The sequence below is a fragment of the Octodon degus genome, unplaced genomic scaffold (genome assembly GCF_000260255.1).
Source record: "Octodon degus isolate 3935 unplaced genomic scaffold, OctDeg1.0 scaffold00085, whole genome shotgun sequence".
NCBI lineage: Eukaryota > Metazoa > Chordata > Mammalia > Rodentia > Octodontidae > Octodon > Octodon degus.
In genome coordinates this window covers 2397043-2420202 of record NW_004524661.1, presented here as the reverse complement: position 1 = coordinate 2420202, position 23160 = coordinate 2397043, and the positions used below count along the sequence as shown (strand labels likewise).

The 23160-nt window shown below is 39.2% G+C and overlaps 1 protein-coding gene across 2 annotated transcripts in view; it reads right to left on the bottom strand.

The window, feature by feature from the left end:
• Positions 1-6012: 6012 nt before the first annotated feature.
• The window catches only part of Rpgrip1l (RPGRIP1 like), a 112876-nt gene continuing 95728 nt past the window's right edge, over positions 6013-23160 (bottom strand). For both annotated transcript variants that reach the window (XM_004637019.2, XM_023721761.1), the window contains exons 24-26: positions 16619-16703; positions 11922-12055; positions 6013-8983 (exon numbers count right to left, since the gene is read on the bottom strand). In XM_004637019.2, the coding sequence (XP_004637076.1) occupies positions 8871-8983; positions 11922-12055; positions 16619-16703 (332 nt within the window). In that variant the 3' untranslated portion in view covers positions 6013-8870. The remainder of the gene's footprint in view (positions 8984-11921; positions 12056-16618; positions 16704-23160) is intronic.

Sequence of the window (23160 nt, the reverse complement as noted above, 5' to 3'; positions counted from 1 at the left end):
ATGGTGGTGCATGCCCATAATACCAGCGCTGGGGAGGCTGAAAACAGGAGGATCACTATGAGTTAAGCTGTGTAGTAAGACCCTGCACAAAATAAAAAAAAAAAAAAAAAAGAAACTATTTCTCAAAAACTCCATAAAGATTTTGTTTCTCTAAAAAGTTTCAATGACTGGCAACATATAATAGCAGCTACTTTTAAATGCTAAAATTAAAATATTTCTTAAATGAGAAAGGTAGATACATGCTATAAAACCAAGATGTTCTTTGGGTCTAACATCTTGAAACTAGCAAGAATAGTGAAAGAAATGCCCTACAGATCATTAAACATAAAAACAATTTATAAAACACGTCAGAATTTTATTGCTTGAAGAATACAGCATATGCAATCACAAAAATGTCAAAATAAAAAGTCACTAGGCTTCAAACATATAATACATTATCAGATGCAGTAAAATATTAACCTGAACTCTGCATCAGAAAGAAAAAAGTATGGAAGAATACCTAAGTTATTTACTTAAGAAATACATACATGTAATGTAGAAAGTATAAGCATGTTACAGTACAAATTAGTAAAGCCAACACTTAATTATTCCTCTAGACCAGACTACCTTTGGTACTTTAACTTTTAAAAAAACAATTCTTTCCATTTCGTCCAAATACACTTCAAGGGTATAATATCCATGAAGTAATTTCAACTGAAAACATGCATCAAAATTATTAACCTTCTCATTATGTGGGTGAAGTGTATTTGATAAATATATAACACTATTTCCCTTTTCCTAAAACTACAAAATATAATCATTAACAAATCTAATGCTTATAACCTTTACTTATTTAGTTCTTCCATTAAAATTGGAATCCTTGCAATGAGGATCTATTTTGGGGCTTGGTGAATATAGACATTTAAATGATTTGGCAATTGACATAGGAATTTAATTACTTCATATTACCTTAATTGGCTTTTACTTTCTGTTCCTCAGATACAAACAAATATGCAATTTCTCCATATACTAGATTCCTATAACAATCAATACCATTTTCTATTCATTAGAACTGCATTCTTATTATTTTTAAAATGTATTTGGTAGAGGGTCTCACTACACAGCTTGGACTTGTAGTGATCCTTCTGTTTTCTGTCTTCTCCATGCTGGGATTACAGGCATGCACCACCATGCATGGTCTCAGTGGCCCATTCATCGTGTCCGGGGGCGGGGCTGGCATAGCATGTGGTGCCGGGGATCAAATCCTGCACTTGCCTAAGCAGGCGCTTAGTTTGCTGAGCTATTTCACTGGCCTGCATTATTAATTTCTTTAGTAACACATAAACATGTGTTACTTGTGTTCATTTCAAAAATTTTATGCATCAAAAAAGACACAAGCTGGCTGTGGTGGCACATGCCTATAATCCCAGCAGTTGAGAGGCTGAGGCAGGAGGATTTCTGTTGAGTTCAAGGCTAGCCTGCAACATGTAGTGTCTCAGTTTCTCTTTACTTGTTGCTGGGACAAATATCTGACACTCAAAATGAAGGAAGGAAAGGTTTATTTAGCTCATAGCTATTGGAGGTTTCAGTCTATACTCAGCTGGCTCCAAGGTAGAGCAGCACATGGTAGAGGGCAGCAGTTCATGGCAGTGGAAGGCAGAAAAACAGCAAGAGCAAAAGGGAGAAGTAACAGCAACAATGGCAACAGAGAGCAAGTCTGTCTGTCTTTCTTATGTTACATTCAGGTTATCCATCTCAGACTGGGTGTAGCACTCACACCCCTAATCCCAGCATTACCTAGACCCATAATCCCAGCCTTGGATCGTGAATTAATCACGAACTGTAGAACTGCGCCTCAATGACTGCATGAGGCTCTGGGGGGACAAATACATACAAACCATAACACATAATGATTTTAAGACCAGAGTGAATTAGTAGGTGAGACTTTCTCAAAAAAGAAAAACATGAAACAAATATGCTAGATGTTAACGGCTAATGCTGGGTGGTGGTATAAGGGACAGCTACTCCTTTTCCTGTTTCTTCTCTAATGTTGATGAGCTTAAAAGTTTTGTTCTTCATTTTGTTTTCTTATGGAAGACGGATGCAGGATTCCCTTTTCCATTAAAACTATTTGGAATTTTCCTGGCCAAGCTGGGACAGAGAATCACATGGGTGGGAAAGGGCTGTGTGGTTTACAAGTTTCTCAGTTCACTGGTGTCCTCTTTTGATGTGACAGCAAAGTGCAGTTTCATAAGAAATGCTTTTAATTGACACCATTTAATGATACTATCTTGCTTCACGGGGGCGCACAGCTTCATCTGGCTCCGTCTTCTATTTCTCTTCTGTGTCTCCAAGGAGAAGCCCTCTCTCCCAGAATGTTCTCTTCTCTTCCAAAAATGCTTTTCCAGAGCTACCACCTCTGGTCCTGTGTACTCTGAAGCCCCTTCCTTTCACTTCTCCAGCAGCCAGTGCTCTGAATCTCCAGGGAAGTAGTCAGCTTTCCACTGTACTGACAGAATACCCGAAACAATTTAAGAGGAAAGATTTAGCTTGGCTTATGGCTTCAGCCCCTGGTTCCCCTGTCCCATTGCTCTGGGCCTGTGCTAAGGTGGTACCTTAGGTGCGGAGTATGTGGTAATACACAGCTGCTGACTGAATGGAGGCTGCAAAGTGGAGAGGAAGGGGCCAGGGTCCCAGCATTTCTGTCAAGAATGTGTCCCCAGTGACCTAACTTCTTCCCACTGGCCCCATAGAGTTCTTCCTGATCCTCACTGCAGCCCAAAAAGTTTATATTTGTAATCCCATGGAGAAGTTACTGGAATTCTAATGAGTTAATTCCAATCTATTACTTCCAGCGCAAGCCATGGCAAGAATAAAGACAGCAAGACTTATTTGTAGCTGTGGGGAGCCAAGGAGTCCTAAGTCCAATCATGATGATGGCTATCCAGAACAAAGGCCTTGGCCCAGGGCTGAACCCAGGTTTTATTTTTAATTTTTTGGAAAGAGACTACAGTGTGTTCAGGGTCTCACTACTAGATTGGACTCGTAGTGATATGCATTTACAGCCTTCAAAGAGCTGGGATTGCAGGTGTGCGCCACCACGCCCAGTCTCAGTGAGCCCCTGGGGCGGGGCTGGCACGGTAGGCCTGGGGACTGAATCTCCCAGTCCCTGCACTCCGGGTTTTATTAATTCATGAGTAAAGGAGGACCCAAGGATGAGTGACCATGAGAATGGCGGGAAGGAGGTGACTGACATGAGCTGCTGACATCACCTCTGCCATATGCAGAGAAGGATGTGTAGGAGTAACCTGCAGGACACAACTGAGGCAGTATGTCATATTTTGGAGTTTGTGCTGCAGCTCTGATATGTCATCTTTTATGCCCTGGGAAGTCATAACCTCTTTTATTTTAAATTTTTATTTTTCAAGAAATTTTTAAAGTGTACAAAATAGTATTAAAACAGAAATGACAAGTGATACAGAATGTCACTTAACAAATATACATTTCACAGTATTTGTTGTAGAGCATAATGTTGTCTTCCAACCAGTTATTCATATTGCCAGATGATCATAGTCTCTTATCTTGGGGCTGGACCCCAGCCAGCAGCATGGGTCAGGTTTAGCTAAAATAGAGAGAACTGCTTTTCTTTCAAGGAACCGTCCAGGGGCTCCTCTACTGGTTCTACCACCTCCCAATGGAGCCACAGGCTGGTGGCCCAGGCTTGGGTATTCCGGAGACAACCAGATCCATACCTGGCACAGGCCTCTGAGCAGCTCCTGGTGTTTCCCAGGCGTGGCCCTTCTCCTTCTTGGGGACCTGCACTGATGTAACCTGCGTTTCACTGTCACTAGAGCCACCCCCTCCCACTGTCTCATTGTGCTCAACCCTTTAGGTCCTCTCCCTCTGCTGTGGGCTTCTGAACTCGTGTTTATTTCCCTGACCAACACATAAAGTACAGGTCGTGCCATTTTCTTCTCCCCTCATTATGTTTTAGGAGTTATTCTTTGACTATTAGAAGCCAAAGTATGTGATTAAAATCACACACCCATAAATGTAACTTTTGTGTCAATTATAAATAAACACATAGTCATAATTTTTAGAAAGGATTCTTTGAACTATCTTTTTGCTACTGACTTCTGAATTCACTGCATTTTGCTTAGGGAAATACAGTCTGGAACACACATCAAAATTCTTTGGAAACTGAGACTTCCCTGTGGTCAAGAACACAGTTGATTTTTCTTTGAATGCTCCATGTGAATTCTATGTCCTTTTGAATGTAGTAATCAAGCTTAGCAAATTTTGACTTTAAGTTTTTGATCCATCCCCCTCTGTGAGTTAAAACCTACTGCTGAAATTGATGTAGCCACAATATTTTCCACAGTTCTGTGAGTTTGTGTGTCATGTATTTTGAGACTATACTCCTTGGAAGATATGTATTTCAGTTCATATTATCTTTGGCCTGTTTTGTTCCCTTTAACAACACAAGGTACCCTTTGCCCTTTGTTTTCTACCTTGAACTCTAACAGTCTGACATGAAAACTGTCACTGTGCCTTAATGTTCACATACTCAAGATGTCTATCTTGTTTTTACAACTTCTTTTTCCCTGGTGAGAAAACTCCTCCCACAATAAAAATTAAAAAAAGATGTCTTAACACAAAGGAAGGTTGTAGCAAAGTACCCTGGGCCTGTCACAGATGCAAATATCTTGTGTTTTTTTGGGACAGGGTCTTGCAATACAGCTTAAGCTGGCCTTGAATTCATCATCCTTCGGCCTCAGCTTTCCAAGTTCTGAGATTACAGGTGTATGTCTCCATGTCTATAGGCGCTGGCATCTGAAGACATGGTTGTAGCACCACAAAAGAAGTGATAAAAAGGAAGAGTGCTAGAGGTGTAGCTTACTGGTGAAACACATGCTTCATGTGTGTAAGGTGCTGGGTTTGATCTGCACCACCACAGAATACAAACACAAACGGGACAACAAAACATGCTCTCATTAACCTTTTACAGGTGTTAACAGAGTAATGACAGAATGAAGAAAACTAAGATGCTCAATCCTATTTAAGAAGAAAACCAATGGTGTCCAGTAAAGATGGAAATAATGGTGCTACAGAGATGAGAATGGGAATTTCTGTAGATTGAGAAGGGGGACAACAGCAGAAGGCATCTGCCTCTGCAAAGAGGTCATACGCTGTCCAGGAGTCCCAGAGTCCACTCCCCAGAGCCTGAGGGAGAGGCAGGCTTCACACCTTAGTGAATGTCATGTGAAAAAGGAAAGGCCGAAAGACAGGCAGCCAGGGCTGTAATATGGGCCCAGTCCTCCAGGAGGTCAGACCGTAAGGTGTGGCCCACCGCTGGTGCTTTGAAATGAAAGTGAAAATTCTAGCTTGCGAGATAAAAGCGAATAGCATAAGGAGATGTTTTCTAATTCTCTGTTTTTAGTTTTTAAAACCCTTGTTTCTAATGCTTTGATATTTTTTAGCTTTCTGGTTGACCTAGAGGTTGTTTTTGTTCTGAACAAAGGGGATGTAAAGCTGTATTTGCTCCCATTCATGGATTTAATTAGGCACGTTGCCCAATCCATAATAAATCATGGGTTTAGTTTTTCTTTGTTAAGGTAGTCAGAGGCCTTCAGGCTTGGGTGACTTATTGAAGTGTACTCTCATCTTTGGCGATGAATTATCATCCAGATATTGTCTATCATTCAATACCTTTATGTTCCCGAAGCTCTCCTTTGGTATCGCACAAAGATGACATTTTATCCGCGTACTCGGTCTCAGACCGGATCCACATTTTGCTGTTCAGTACATAAGGAAATCATTCTAAATTCGGCAACAGTGCCAGTCTGACTAAAAAAACCTTATTTTCCACATCCACAAAAATGTTAATCAGACTCTTGTTAGAACATGTGTAGGAACTGGTTTTCATTGTCACGGCCCTTGGTGTAAGATTACCAAGGTGATTTATGGGCCGCGGCGGCGGCGGCGGCGGCGGCGTGGCGCGGCCGGTCACGTGACGGCGTCCCCGCGCCCGACGCACACGCGGTATTTGTGTTTTGTGGTAACAGATGAATGGCAGGGACAACAGGATTTCAGTGTGGCCTTTCTTTATTTGATTAAACATATTCTCTATTTATTCTTTAAAAACTAATTTGAGTTAAATGGCAACAAACCATGACGGTTTTGAAAGCGTGCTGAAACCGAGGGTGAGGAGAGCTGTGCGCCACGTAAACCACGCTGTGAACCATAAAACTTATTTTTGTCAACCGCTTCCCATGACAGTGGCTGGGCCTCTGACACTTCTACTACAGTAGGCCAGAAAAACATGCGAAGTGCATTCTCCGCACAGCACAGCACATCTCTATTTAATTTCCAAACTCCAGAGCACCACAGCTCGCCGGAGCACTGAGTAGTGCCGTGCACAGCCGCGCCGGAGGCGTCCGCCCCGCCGCCGCCAGCCCGCGTCCCCGCCCCGCAGTGCCACCGTGGCAGCCCGGGGCCCCCAGCAGCCGGGACGGGCACGCACGGCATGCCGAGAGATGAACATCTCTCTTTAATCCAAAAGCTGGGGCACTGCGTACTGTGCTGATTAACGCAAGACAACCCAAAGAAATATCCCAAGGACGTCCGCGTGAGCGCACACAATAGTATTCACACGCTTGAAAATGTATCAGCCATTATGTGTGAAAAGTAAGTGTTGTGCAAATTGGAATTTGAAGCTGAGTATTTTAAAATTAGAAAATAAATTTTTAATATAGTAAATATAAATGTGATGGAAACATGGGATAATTTTCTAATCTTATTTGAGGTATTCATTCTGTGCACTTGAGTAGCTTCCAGAAATTTTCTAATAAAAACTTTCCCTGTCCACTTAAAGATCCTAAGAAGTCAGTGCAATTCGCTTCTCCATGCAGAAAGGGTATTTTGTTTGGGATGTAACATTTTAAAACAATAATACAAACCTCCTGGGAGAATACCACAATAAATGTCTCAAAAACCACTCAGTTAATCCCAGGGTATAATCTGGCTGTTTTAAATTACTTCAGGGAATATTATGGGCCTTAATGACACTGTAACTGCAGAAAGCCAAAGAAAGCTAGAAAGAGAGGCCAAAAGGATGAGCTCAGAGCCAGCTGAAGTGACAACAAACATGTGGTTGTTTACTAGGATTGGAGAGATTTTGTCTGCAGATGTTTGTGGTCTCTACAAGGTTCCAGAGGAATGAGTTGTTATGAAAATTTGCAGAGTTTGATGAGAGCAAGATTCTCCTGGAGATGGCAGGCCCCAGGACAGGAAGGCCCAATAGTACAGACAGAATTTATAGATTTCTGTGGTCAGATCATACTCTATTGGTCCCACAATGTACATCAACAAATTAATATTGTACGGATGTCATTTCAAAGCCTCCAGAAGACGAGCCATTATTGAAGCCATTAGAGCACAGATGGTTTAAACTATATGCAGATATTCATACTTGCATTTGTGCATTATAGCTGCTTTTTTCCCTGTTGAACTGTAATGAATTGTCTCATAATCTATTCCATCTTCTTGCCATTAGCAGGCTTTGAATGTTCACAAATAGGAGCAAAGAACTCATTTTCCAGAGCTTTAATCACACAAAGAGGGAATGCCTAATTCTCTAAATGAAATGGTCTGTGATCACTGAAGCAGAGATTTAATATATCACGGCAAATTAGGTAGATTTTAATAAATTACTTATCTCCCTGAATACTTTACATATGCTTAAGAAGGAACATAGCCTGTTTGCAAACAGTGAAAACCCACAGCCTATAAAAATCCTTTGAAGAAAATGACAAATAAAAAAGTAAATTAAAAAATGAAATGCATTCTATTCTAGACCTCTAGAGACAATTCCTTTGCAGCATTGATTCACAGCTCCATTAAAAATATCAATTAAATCCTTCAGTGAGATTGGGTAAAAGCTAGAAAATTAACTTTCTGAGGGGCTTTTTGAGGATCTGGTTAGTCCGATACACCCCAGCACTGTGTAAGCTTGATGTAATTTTTTTTTTTTTTTTAAAGAGGATATTCCTTTCAGGTCTAACTAAGCATATCGAATCTGAGTCATACTTTGAATATTTTTTCTGTCCTAAGTTTTCAAAGTATAAATTTCATTATCTATCTATCTATCTATCATCCCCTCTTTATATACATGCATGCCTTGATCCCATATTGCCATTACACACACATAAAAATACAAGAAGTTTTATAATTTTTAAGAAAAAAAACTTGCAGTAATTTAATAAGTTAGTGCCAAGTCTTTTTCTTTATATTTAATTGATAGAAACTGCATGCATCAAAGAAAATGCATACTGAGCTTTAATGTGCATAAAATGGATATTAGCATTTTAAAGAGGAAGATTAACACATTAATCCAAGTAATTTTCATATATTGCTTCTAATAAAATCTTCACAGTATAAAACTCTTAATGAGGCTAATCATAGGGATTCCATTTAGTGGGACGATTAGGGATAACATAAAAGTATTTCTTTTTTGTAAGTTTTCCAAGATTTATGCTTTTGCTTATTAAAAATAAAAATGGGAATTGCATTTCATTTCTTCATAAGAAAATGTTGAAAATGCAAATAGGCTTTCTCATGCTACCATGTAGGTATAAATTATTGACAAGGTGTTCTCATTGTGGGGAACTTGAGGCCCGAGGGATAGCAGTCATGGGAAAGAGGGAATAGAAAAATAAACAAATGAAAAACTATACAAAACTTGAACATTTCAAACCCAGGTCTCCCCCTCCCTACTCTCCATGAATTATAGATTACATGCACCAGAGTCATTACACAAGCGCTCATGGAGGAGGTTTCTGGTGTGCATTTACTCAGAAGTACCGTAGGAGATGCCTCTGAAGGAGTGTCTTTCAAGCCTCCAGGTCCTCTCTGTACTGCTCGTAGACTGACTGTAGGGCATGGAGTGCTTCAACTGTTACCCTGAGCTTGCCGATACTTTCACCATCTGCTCGTGCATCAAAAACTAGGGAGAAAATATCACAAAAGTGTTAGTGTTGGTCATCTGATGTTTCTTGACATAGGCTAGCTGAAATAGCAGCTGAGAAGATAATAGTAGCTCTGGAAAAGCTCCCAAATCTACTGGCATCTCAAAGATTGAAAAAGTAAATCCTGTCATAGGTACACAAAGTTGAACATTTTAGATCTTACATTGTACATATAATTGTTTATGGACTTGAAACTAGTGATCTAATTTTGTTTAGTGAAAACATGACAGATAATGATTCCTACAAGAATCCAAATTTCTAACCTAGCAAGAAATAAAAGTTTAAAAACAAATTTCTGACCACAAACCACAGTGAAGAACGTACAACATCATAGTTTGAATTGGTTATTTAGCTTTCTAAATAAAATATTCCATTTAAAGATTTTATGTGAAATTAGAAATAGTTAAAATGGCACATGTGGGAATCTTAGTCTATAGATTGGATTTGAAGGTCTTGAACTTTTTGAGCATATATGGAGTTTCCCTGTGAGAATGGTATCCCACTGTTCAACTGAAGCCTAGGATCATTTCCAAGGCTACCTGGGCAGGAGGCCCACTCCACACCTGAGGTGCCAGCCCTCTGTGGACAGAGATACTTGCTAGTGACTCAAGACCAGCATCCTGGACTCTGCAAGTCAGACAGTGTCTATGAGTCTTTGTAGTTTTTTGTTTCTATTACTTGTGGTTTTCCTTGGACTTAAGTAATATGTTCGTGTGTGTGCATGTGTTCAAAGAGATGGGGTCTCACTATGTTTTCCAGGCTGGCCTCAGATATTTGGATTTAAGTAATTGTACTTTAGCCTCCTAAGTAATTAAATGTATAGGCCACTGTACCCAGGTCTTTGTGTTTTAACTGCAAATTTATAAAGATGCTATCAAATAAAACTTGGAATACAGAAATGTAGGTAGAGAAATGAGTAATGGGAAAAGCAAAATAGCAAAATGATGCTTAGCCCGTCCCTCTGAGATTTTACCTTTCCATGGGGACTGCTCCCTTCTAAGTGCCACCTAACAAGGAATTCACATTCTGCCAGGATCAGTGCCTAACCTTTTGCCTCATTCCCCAAATACAATTCTCAGCCATCATAGCTGTCTGTTTGAGCCAGTTCGGTCATTAGTGGTCTCATGAGAAAAGAAGAACTGACGGGGAAAAAAAAAAAGGTCAAGAACGTAAAACATTAAAGGCTCTAGTCAACAACTTCTGTGAACAACCCACTACTATGGTGGACTACTGGACTGTGTTGGATTGTTTTGCTGAATTCAAGCAACTATAATATTTAAATGCCAATGGAATACCCATCTCTGACAGGACTGAACTGGAGAGGGGGGGATACAAAGGAAGGACCATTTTGTATTTGTATATACAGAATAGTTAGGATAGATGTACGGCTGCTTTTGCTTGGTTCAGTGAGAGGAAGGATTTGTAGTAGTAGTGTTTGGACGGGATGTCCTGGCTGTTTCTTATACTGTGGATGACTGCTGAGAAGATACCAATGTGCAATGTATTAACTATTGAAAATGTCCTATTAATCAGCTTGGAAAGTGTCTCATTGATATTTATTTCTCAATAAAATGAATAAAAATAAATAAATTTAAAAAAGAACATAAAACAGAGAATTTTGCCATTTTTATCAGATTTTCTTAGTCCTTTAATAGGGAATCTTTAATAGGACCTAAAAAAAAAAATTGTAGTACTGCAGATTGAACCCAGGGATTTTGTACTGAGTTACATCCCCACCCTTTTTCCATATTTTATTTTGAGACAGGGTCTTGTTAAGTTGTTAAACTACCCAGGCTGGTCTCCAACTTACAACCCTCATTCCTCAGCCTCCCAGAGTACTGGGATTACTAGTGTGTACTGCCATGCCTGGCTTCTAATAGCATTTAGATCAATATTTTAATGTATTCATATTTTTCTTCTGTATAAATCAATGTTGCTACAAAATTAGAGGAACTACGTGAAGATTTCCCAATTTGGTTATTTGGTCTAACTTAGCCATTTATTTGTCTTGATCCAGACTTTTGAGCATTTGACACACATCCAATTTAAACAGTATTTAAGCATTGAAGTAAAGTCTGATACTTAAGAGGTGTTCAGTGAAGTGTCTGTTGAATGCATGAATGAATCAGTAAATAAATCATAGACATCTTTCCAGAGATGGCTCTGCTAACTTAACAAATGAGACTGGCAATAGCTATGTCCTCTGTTTAAACTATATAGCCCAGGTCGTCTTCTGAGTATGAATGTAAACGGTCTGATTCAGAAAATAAAATTCTTCCAGCATGTTCTAAAATGTTATACAGGGACAGAGTGTAGAGATTAAGCACTGCTTGGAATCACACCTAGTGAAATAAAAATTTAAGGCAGCATATTCTGTCAAGAATCCCCTAATCCTGACAAAGTCCTGCTGGGAAATTCGAGACCCAAACCACGCTATCACTTCGGTGGCTACCTCACTGTACTGTAGCAATGAATTAACAAGAAGTCATGTGAAAGGCACGACAATAATCACTCAGAATAACATGCTGAAGGCTAAGTGTTCACTGAAATTAGCCTTCTATAAACATAAACAGAATAACATTCTTAAGACTAAGTGCCTGAGCTGAAATGAGGCTTTCATAAACAACATCTAAAAAAGATTTCCACCCCCCACCAAGACTAAAAAATGCATAATTCCTTGTGAAGCTCTATTAATTATTTTAAAATTCCTATCAGTTCAAAGGAAGGCAGAGGGTGAGGACAGGAGAGGGATGGGTGGAGAGGCTTCCAGCTTCAACAGAAGTTCGCTGGAACTGTGAAGGATTCCACTGATGTGTGACTCAACTCCCTCGAGGCCCATGCAAAGAAGGTTTTAATAAAGAGTTCTGACTTTAGCAATTGTTGGTTGTACAAATTGAGCAACACTTCCACTCATACCATCGATATTCTGCTCTATGATGTCTCTTCCTTCCCAGAACAAGTCCATGAGGTCGACATGGGCAATGCCGATGTCCTCACACTCCAGATCTTGCTCATCTTCTGCAGGGTCACTGACCACGGTGAAGCGAACACTGAGAAGGTGCAAGGATAGAGCAAATCATCACCAAAGATCACCATAAAGCCAAATCTCACGTTGGTTTATCACTATGTATGAAATCCTGACGTAGGAAAGTTACAGGACTTTGGACAAATCCTTACATGAACTATTAGCACTGTCAGAGCACACACAACCTTCAGATAAAGTCATCCACTTTCCCATGTACTGAATACTGGCTTTTACTGCGAGAATCTAACAAAGTGAGGTCAGGAGAATGACCAGACGGTCACTCTGTTACACATTATGTAATGACAGTCTGACACCTCCACTTTCAAGACTGAAAGTACAAAATTAATAAAGACCATGCAAGGTATGTGGTCAGTGATTTCTATAGAAGGCATAATTTTCTTTAGCAATGTATAGCTCTGATGTTGGACTAGGCAATTTAACCAACTGTATGTGTTCTACAAAATGTGGAGATCAGGCTCCTGAGGCAACATTCTGAGTCACATTAGATAAATGTTGCAGCTCTGCCCAATAGCTATATCAAATGTTTGTATTACTTCAGCAATCTTTTAACTTACAATCATAGAATCCAAGTTTTATTTTACTGTTAGACACGTAATTATAGGGTTCTGATGGAACTGATTTGAATTAGTGGCTTGTGTTGAGGCCAAACACACTTGGACTGACCAAATGACAGGAATTTACAGTTAAGTACTCTTTTGATATGTCTTGGAAGCACAGCTTAAACCACGAATGCTTGTAAACTTTACCATTTTAAACTTTTCAAATGTATCTCTCCTAAATCAGAAAGAAAACAAGACACATAAAAATTTAAATCTCTGGGAAATCATGCCTTGGAAAATAAAAATAAAATCCTTTCCAAATATTTATAGGTAAACATGACAATGTTTTAACCCAATTCGTGGAAAATAAGCATTCAGTATTTCCTTCTCTTACCAAGTCCCTGTTTTTAGCTAGCAGTAAATTTTGATTAGAAATAGAAATCCCTTAAATGAAAGTCAAAATTAATAGATAATAATTACAAAGAGTGACCCCTGGCCTTCACATGGATTATATACATATTTTATGCCTTTAAGATAAAGGGATTAAGATGGAGTAGATTTTAAGATGGAGTAGAAAAGCAGCCCCATTCCTCTTTCTACCTGATTAGCTGTGTGACTTTGAACACATTACTTAACTTCTCTGGTGTCAGTTTCTTTATCTATGTAATGGGAATAATTATACCCATTTCAGAGAGCTTTTATAAGGATTAGATAACATGGTACGAGCAAGCAGTAAGACGAGTATAAGCACTAAGGAAATGTTTGCTTTTGTATAATTAGTTTAAATCTAGGCAGAGCAGCTTACAGAGAGAAAAAGTTGTCATGGGAAAGTTTGTTTCAACTGAAAACTTAGATTTGCAAATTATATACTGATCGTGTCACTCAATTAGATGAAATGCTTATGAAGATGTTTTCCTAAATGAATGTACTTGGAAGAAGAAAAAGTGAAAGTGATATGTGATGCACATTTTACAACAGAAGCGCAAAAGGAAACCTCAAGGCTATGCAGAACGTCAGAGCGACGTGCAGCGTCCATGTATTTCTGTGTCTTTTATCTCATACTTAAGGATGAGAGCCACATCCCTTTAGACACACACGCTACTGTCTTCACTGAATGAAAGAGACAATTCTGAGACCAAAGGAGAAGAAAAAACTCTTCTAAGTTCCAGAGAAACGGCTAGAAATATAAAAGGGTAATATTTCTGGCTTTAAATTTTGTGAATAGCAAAACAAGACATCAAAAATAAATGTACAAAACTATAACTAAATTCAGAAGGGAAGATGATTCACTAGAATAAAAGCTAAAGAGAGTCTGGACAAGGGCAAAGTGCATCCATGCATGCAGACACCAACCCAGCCTCCCTTTTACCTTCAACCCTGCTACAATGAGAGCTGAACCTTGTCCCGCGTATGTCCCGAAGAGCTATGGTCTGGTCTCAGGGCCTAGATGGAAACCGGACAGGTGCAAGGGCTCCGGGCCTGCTCCTTCCTCCTCTTCCCTCCTCTCCTCCTCTGATCCCCTTCTCTGGGACCAGCCTTGCGACCCTCCCTGCCCGGCCTAGATTATTTGCTTTGTGCTCTTCCACATGGGAACTCCCTCTGCCTGGAACGACTTTCTCTAGGCTCCTGGGACTTGATTGGGTTCTCTCATAAATCAGTTTAAATGTTGCCTCCTCAGATTTGCTTTCAGTTTTTTTTTTTTTTTGAGCATTTAACTTGTTTAATTTCTGTTACTAATTATCACAATATGTAATGGGTTAACTTGTTATTACAGGGCTCTGTCTTCCTTAGGGGTAACTCTGCTCAATAGAACACTGCTAAAGAGAAAGAGAAAAAAGCAACTTTGAGTCAGTGTCGAAACTCTTGTCTTAAGGTAGTTTTTGAAGTCCCATTTGCAGATTAGTTACCTCTCTCTTTGAAAGTGACACTTGTTCACTTCCAAATACAGCATGGGGCAGAATGCACAAGGACTATATGTAATTCATTAGGCAATGTGGATTACTTTAGATGTGTCTAGGTCAAGACTGGCCAGATTTCTCTAACTGTAGCTTACATACCACTACCAAACAGGCTTGCTGTTCAAGATGCATGCCTGTACTCCTAGCATAGAAGGCTGAGGCAGGAGAATCGTTTTAAGTTTGAGGCTAGCCTGGACTACATGGTGAGTTTAAGGCTAGCCTGAACTGCACACTAAGACTCTGTCTTAAAAACAAAAGAGAACTCAGGGACTAGGAGCTACTTCAAGTAATGTGAAGGAATATAATGTCTGAGGACTTAATGTGAGAATACCTGCTGGGATAACAGCTGGTTTGCCTATGGAAAATACAAATGAAACTCTCTTCTTTCCTCAGGACAGGGAGGTGACCCTCTCCCACAGAGGTCCATGCTCCACAGTACCAAGCCCAGGTCAGTCACTTCACACCTGTGGTTTTCCTAAACACTGACATCAATGTTCGTGTCTCTGTGGGGTGTTTGGACATTTTTAGAGAAAGAGCAGTGCAGGATAGGAGCTATTATAGTTAATGTGAACTTTACATTTTTTTTTTTTTTTTTTACCTGTTCTGGTACAAATGTATGTATATTATGAGGAAAGTTAGGTCTAAGTGGAAAGCAGAATCTGAATTCCAACGGAAAAGAAAAATCCACTTTTCAGAAAACAGAACTGTCTTCTTCCAAGGAGAAGTGTTAGTTATGTTCTACAACTTCAAGAACAAAGAGCACACAGAGGCAGAGAAAAACACTACTAAGTTCCAGTCAGGATGTGCACATGGGACCAGAGATCATCCTGGATGGGGGCAACCTTGCTGGTTGTGTGGGAGCAGATGGCATGGCCGGTATGGTTCATTCTATTGGCCTGCCTGGGGGCAGGGGCTGGTGACTTCTGAGGAGGCCATGCATGAAGCTGAACAATATGAGGTAGAGAAGTTGAGTTACCACCACCCTGGGAAAGCAGCACCTCAGGCTTATTAACAGGGTTTTTCACTCCTTCTCTGAAGCAAAAACTGAGATCCAAAGAAATGATATGTGTATTTAAAGGAGCTGATGAAAAGCTACCCTCAAAGCCTAATATCTAAGAATTGCAGTCTTCTTGAAATAAGAAAATATATGGCTTTGGAAGCAACTTTGAAACATTTACTTCATGGCCTCTTGGAAGAAACGAGCCTGACTTTTGTAAGGTGGCAAGGACAGCACCACTCCTAACTCAGTGCGAGGGTGTGGTAGCCCGAAGGTACAAAAGCAAGGAGAAGAGGGCAGATAAGCGCCTGCCTAGCCGAGGCTAGCGGGAGGCAAGCGGGCACTGGAGGATTCAGCTCAGGCTGCTGTGCTCAGAGCACACACATTTCTTAAGAGCAGGTTTTTTTTGCCTTCTGGAAAGAATTTCTCTATCGAACCAGAATTGCAAAATATCCCATTCAAGTTTGGCAAAAAAATGTGCTCAAAAATATGAATTATTAAACAGAGAGACTAAGTCTACAAGGTTGATGCGCTACTCCAAACCACTACTTCAGTGACTGCAATGATCTTGCTATGTGCCAGGTGCTCTTCTGTGCTATTACATATTACCTAACTTCATCATCATCATAGCCCTATACAGTATTGTCACCTCCATTTTGCAGATAAAGAAATTAAGCCCAGCGATGGTACGTATTTTTCCAGGGTCAGAGAGTCAGTAGATGATTGAACAACAATTTATACCCAAGCACGTGAGTCTTCTTTCAACCTGTTTTGTTCTTTGCAGCTGCATTTAGCACGATGCTTTCTGCAGGCTGCAGTTTTTTTGGTCCTCCCAGTACTACAGGATTATCATACTTACTCAGTGTAGTAGGTGGGGTCACTTTAGTCCTTGGGGTGCAAGGGAGGGGGAGACCCACAGAGGTCACAAATTCATTCAAGAACAGATGGTGATTCTGAGAACCCACTGTACTGATTCCTCATCTTGTGTGTGTTTCTTCCCTTTTCTAAACCACACCATGCCACAGATACCTACTTACATAAACTGCAAGATGATTTTTACTGTTTAAATGTACCTTCTGTTAGGCATTTCTTGTTTCTGTAGTATAGCTTTTAAGATGTCTCTTTTTTCTTGGTTGTTTTCTTTATCTACGTAGATCACTATATGAAGAGAAAAAAAAATCCACAAAAGTCACTCAGGAATAAGCTGTATTAGGACCATCCTGTATTTTTACAAATACCTGTTTTAAAGATACAAGTCATGCCACCTTGCTTGTATGCCTGGGAAAAGAAAACAGTTCCAGGAACCAGAATCAAATCTGAACAGTCATGTGATCTCATGTCATGTCACTGGCAGGTTTATGTGCACACTGTCAGAAAAGATACAAGCAACATCTAAGAGTGCCACATCACTGTCACTGCCTGTTAATGGCACTGGCAGTCATGACAGTAAAAGCCAGCGGTCTTTATTGCCTTGTATTTGAGGGATTTACTGCATTTTCTTTTGCCCGAGAAGCGAGTGATAATGATAATGTATGGCAGAGTGTTTGTCCTTTCTGACAGCCTCAGTAATTTAATCCTCCTCTCCTGCCACAACATGCAATAAAAGAGGCATCTAGTGTACTGGGCTGAGGAAATCCATGGCTGACGTCTGTTGGCGTACAGTGGAGAATATGGGAGGGGAGCGCAGAGGAAGAAAGACAGAGCTTTGGAGGTTGTGAAGTTTGTCTTTGGCTTTTAAAGGTACATGCAGGCATACAAGAATGTAGCCAGACTCCACTTAGCTGGATCCCCAGAAGATAACTACTTGACAGTCCTGCTGCAAAGAAGACAGGAAACACTCGACGCTGCAAGGAGGCATCTGTTACTCTGGGAAGTGGCATTGCCGAGTGTGAAGAGTCCTTATTGTTTTTCTCAGGTTGGCAGACTTTTAGCAATACCTTAGTTCCTGAACACATTGCTTTTGCAAAGGCTAATTTGGATGTAAAGCGTCCTTAAAACCATTGATACATGAAGAACACATACTTTTCTGGTTTGTTTTAGATTTTATTATATACCCACAAATCTATTTCATACAGCTAAAGGTTGCAAGTTAATGTTTACCTCAGTTTGCCATTTTCTAGGCTGTATTTGATTCTACTGTTATTGCTGCTGGTACCACAATAGCCAGAAGTCACATAACTGTTCTAAACTGCCATTCTTCCTAGTATTCCAAGACTGAGATTGACTAAGGATCATAGAAGCCACCATGGCACAGTGCCAAAGGACCAGGGGCTGGGCCAAGCAGGCAGCAGTTTCTCTTCCCCAACAAATACAAGAAATAAAGTGACCCACTACAGGCAATTTACAATCATCACCCCAGGAGTTAAACTAGAAGGAAAAAGAGAAAGAAAGAAAAAAGAAAGAAGGAAAGAACGACAAAACGAAAAGATAAGTGAGATGCAACCCTAGACATCCAGTTCGTCAAAGTCAAACCCAGGGTACAATGAGGTGGGGCAATCCAAAAGCCAGCTGCCTGGCCTCTGTAGAGTGGAAACAACAAAGTAATTGAATGAGGCTCTAGAAAAAATCAAATCAGAAACAATTTCTCAGATAACTGCAGAGATGGTATCCATAATGAATATTATGCTTAGTGAATACAGAGCAGACACAGATTTAAAAAAAAAAAAGAAAAAAAAGAGGAGCTTAAGAAACATACAAAAATCATGAATGCTCACATAGGAAAGAGATGGAATCATAAGGCAGATTCAAGCAGATATCTACGAGAATAAAAGTTCCACTGAAAGTATTTGCAGCAGGATAAGCCAATATGAAGGCAGGATCTCAAATATAGAAGACAGGCTTGTGGTTAACAATCATGAAAAGAAAGATTTCTTAAAAATAGCAGGGGATGGTGAGAAATCAATACAACAATCTTCTAGATAAGGCAAAGTAGAATAACTTAAGATTTATCTGAGTCAATGAAAAAGTAGCTGATAGCACAAATGATATAAAAAACCTGTTTGCAGAGGTCATGGCAGAAAATTCCCCTGGAAGAGAAAAAAAACTGACATACAGTAAGTGAGGCATATAGAATTCCAATTAGCCATGATTAAAAAATTTATATTTTGGTATATTGTAGTCAAGAGTCTAGAAGCTCAATAGAAGAACAGATTTTTTTTTTTTTTTTTTTTTTTTTTTTTTTTTTTTTTCGGTACCAGGGATCAAACTCAGGGCCTTGCGCTTGCCAGGCAGGCACTTATACCAGTAAGCTATATCCCTGGCCCCTAAGAACAGAATCTTAAAAGCCTTACAAATCTTAAGAAGATTTATTTCTTTTTTTTAGAGAAAAGAAATAAATCAACTGTAAAGAAAAGCCCATCAGAATGAAGCTGAAGTCTCAGCATAAATGCCGAGGTAGAGGAGAACTTGGAGTGAAGTATTTCAAGTTCTAAAGGAAAACAACTTTCAACTCAGATTGATGTACTCCACAACCTATTTTTCAAAACTGATGGAGAAATAAAATACTTCCAAGAAAAAGAACATCTGAGGAAATTTATGACCAGCAAACCAGGTCTCCAAAATATTTTGAAGGACACTGTAGAAAGAGATAACAAGGACTACATATTCATGAACCCCGATAGAAGGAATCCAGACAAGGCAAAGAACTGAATACAGGGAGGGTAAAAAAGGGATTCCAACAACAGGAAAATAACATGACAAGGGTAAGTCAATACATCATCAGTATTAATGGTCTCAGTTCACCAATCAAAACACAGAATGGCAAAATGGATCCAACAATATGCTTCATACAAAAACACAATTTAATTAAAAATAAAAAAAAACAAAATAATAAACTTATAGACTACAAGTCAAAGGATAATAAACAAAACTTCATGCAACTGGAATCCAGAAAAAAGCATGGTATCTATTCTCTTTACAGACAAAGTGAATTTAAAGCTAAGACTAAGAAAGACAAAGAAGGTCACTACATCCTTGTAAAGGGAAAAATCCAAGAGGAAGAGATAAAAATCATAAATATACATGCAACAAATACCAGTGCATTCTTCTATACAAAACAATTTTTTTTTTTTTTTTTTAGCGTAACCAGGGATTGAACTCAGGCCCTTGTGCTTGCCAGGGAAGCGCTTATTCCACTGAGCCATCTCCCCGGCCCCTATAAAACAAATATTAATGAACATGAAAAGTCAAATAAGTACTACTGTAATTGTGTTTGGGGACCTAAATGCCCCACTGTCACAAGAAGACAGATCAACTAGATAAAAAAAAAATTAGAACTGAACCAAGATTCTGAACAAATGGACTTATTAGACAGTTTCTATAATTAAATCATAATGACAATACAATGTACCAGAACTTATGGGGACCCAATGAAAGCAGTCCTAAGAGGAAAATTTTCTGCACTGAATATGTGTATCAGGAAAACACAGCAAGCACAAATAAACAACTTAATAGTGAACCTCAAACTTCTAGAAAAAAGGAGCCGGCTAAGCCAAAAAATCCTACAAGGGTGGAAATTTAAAAGGTCACAGCAGAAATGAACACATTGGAGACTAAGAAAACAACACAAAAAGCCAATGAATCTAAGAGTTGGTTCTTTGATTTTTTTTTTTTTTTTTTCATTTTTATGTATTTGGTACAAGGTTTCACTACACAGCTTGGACTCAGAGTGATCCTCCCATTTTTAGCCTCCCCAGCACTGGGATTACAGGCATGTGCCACCATGCCTGGACTCATTCACAATGCACCCTGGGGGTGGAGCTGGTGAGACACATGGGACTGGGGATCGAACCCTGGTCCCTGCGCTTGCCAAAGCAGGCACTTAGTCTGCTGAACTATCTTGCTGGCCCTGAGTTGGTTCTTTGAAAGATTAAATAAAATCAACAAACCCTTATCTAACTTTATCAAAAATAGGACAGAAGAGTCAAGTCAATGACATTACAAATGAAAAGGATAAAATCACAATGTACCCTCCAGAAATACAGATCATATGAATCTACTTTGAGAACTTATATTCTAATAAGACAGAAAATGAACAGAAGAAATGGATAAAGTCCTAGATACATATGAATTACCAAAGCTGAATCAGGAAGATATAAAAATCCTATATAAACCATTATTAATTAATGAAATTAATGATGTAATTAAAACTTACCAAAGAAAAGTCCAGGGTCTTGCAGATTCACTGCTGAATTCTATAAGAAATTTAGACTATTTCTCAAACTCTTTAATGAAATTCAAAGGGAAGCAATACTCCCAATTTTTTTCCTGCAAGCAAGCATTTCATGGTACCAAAACCAGAGAAGGACCCAAATAAGAAAGAGAATTACAGGCCAACCTCCATAATGAACATAGATACAAAAATCCTGAATAAGACACTAGCAAACAGAATGCAGCAAATCATCAAGAAGATTATACATAACCAAGTGGGGTTCATCCCAGGGCTAAACATATGTAAATTAATAAATGCAATACACTATATTAACAGAGTCAAGGACAAAAATAGTATCTCGATAGATGTAGAAAAAGCTTTGACATAGTCTAGCACCCATTTACGATAAAAATCTTAAGAGATAATTGGAATGGATGATGCTTATCTAAATCTGATAAAAGCCAAGTATGACCAACCAAAAGCCAACATCATACTAAATGGACAAAAACTGAAATGTTTCTCTCTATAATCAGGAATAAGACAGGATGTCCACTGTTTCTACTCTTATTCAACGTAGTCCTAGAAACTTGAGCCAGAGCAATTAGACAAGTTATAGAAATAAAAGGAATAAAGATAGGAAAGGAAGAAGTGAAATTATTATTTGCAGATGACATAATACTCTACAAAGAAGAGCCAAAATTCCACTTAAAAACTGCTAGATTTAATAAGGAAATTCAGTAGTGTAGCTGGATACAACTCAACACTAAAAAATGAATAGCCATCCTAAACATGAATAACAAATTCACTCAAAGAGAAATTAAGGAAATAACACCTTTCACAATAACATCCAAAAAATAAAAAACCCCCAACAATCAATCTAACGAAGGATGTAAAAAACTTCTATACTGAAAAGTACAGTACTCTGCAAAAGGAGACTGAAGACATCAGAAAATGGAAAAGATAACCCTTGCTTTTGTATAGGAAGACCCAATATAGTGAAAATGACCACACATCCAAAACTGTTAAATGGATTTAATGCTATTCCAATCAAAATTCCAATAGCCTATCTCACAGAATTAGAGAAAACAGTCCTAAAATTCATTTGAAACTAGAAGAAATCTAGAATAGCAAAGGCAGTTCTGGGCAACAAAGGCAAAGCAGGTGGCATCACAACCTCTGACTTTAAATTATATTACAAAGCTACTATGATAAAACAGCATGGTATTGGAAAAAACCAAACCAAAACAACGCCCTAAAAAACAGACTCACAGATCAATGGAACAGATTAGAAGATACAGAAAGAACTCCAAACATACTCAGCCACCTACTTTGACAAAGGTACCAAGCACCTACATTGGAAGAAATATAGCCTGTTTAATAAATGACGCTGAAAAAACTGACTGTGCACATGCCAAAGACTAATACAGGATCCAGATCTTTCACCATGCACTAAACTAAATTTGAAATGGATCAAAGATCCAAATATTAAGACAGAAACATTAAACGTGCTGGAAGATAGAATAAGTAAAGTTCTTGGACACGCTGGTATAGGCAAAGACTATGAACAAAACTGCAATGGCATAGGAACGGTCACAACGAATCAGCAACTGGGATCTCATCTTATCAAAAAGCTTTTGAACAGAAAGAGAAACCATCCACAGAGTGGACAGAAAATCCACAATGTGGAAAAAATGTTTGCTAGCTGTTCCTCACACAAAAGATTACTATGGACCCTGGTTTGATCCCCGGTACCACATACTATGCTGGCCCTGCCCCAGGCCCATCAAGCCAGCCATCAAGACCAGGTGTGGTGGTACACACCTGTGATCCCAGTGCTGGGGGGGGGGGCTGAAAACAGGAGAATCACTAGGAGTCCAAGCTGTGTAGTGAGACCCTGTACCAAATACATTAAAGAAGAAAAAAAAAAAGGGATTACTATGGAGAACATATAAAGAACACACATAAAAAAAAATCAGACCTCCCATATTTAAAGACCCTATCCAAAAGTGGGCATGAATACACACTTCTCAGATGAAGAAATCAAATAGCAAATAAATGTATGAAAAAATATTCAACATCACTGGTCAACTTGAGAAATGCAAATTAAAGCAACACCAACATTTCATCTCATCACAGAAAGAATAGCTATTATCAAGCACTGCTGATTTCTCCCGGTCTATTAAAGGAGCAGTTAATGCTTACATTTTCTTTTTCTCTTTGCTTTTTAAAAATTCTTGCAACTTTTCTGGACCAATTTTGTATGCCCCAGGCGGCTCCACTCTGATGGGCAGGACCCGACCTTATACTCTGTCCTCAAGCCCTCCTCCACTATTTTACCCTCCCTCCCTACTTCTGTCCCCAGCCCGGCTGGCAGAATAAGCTTTGAGCTGTTGGAGAAAACTGACTCGTTTGAGTTTCACTTGTTTAATGGTCTGGGCTTATTTGGAGGAAAAAAAAAAAAAAAAA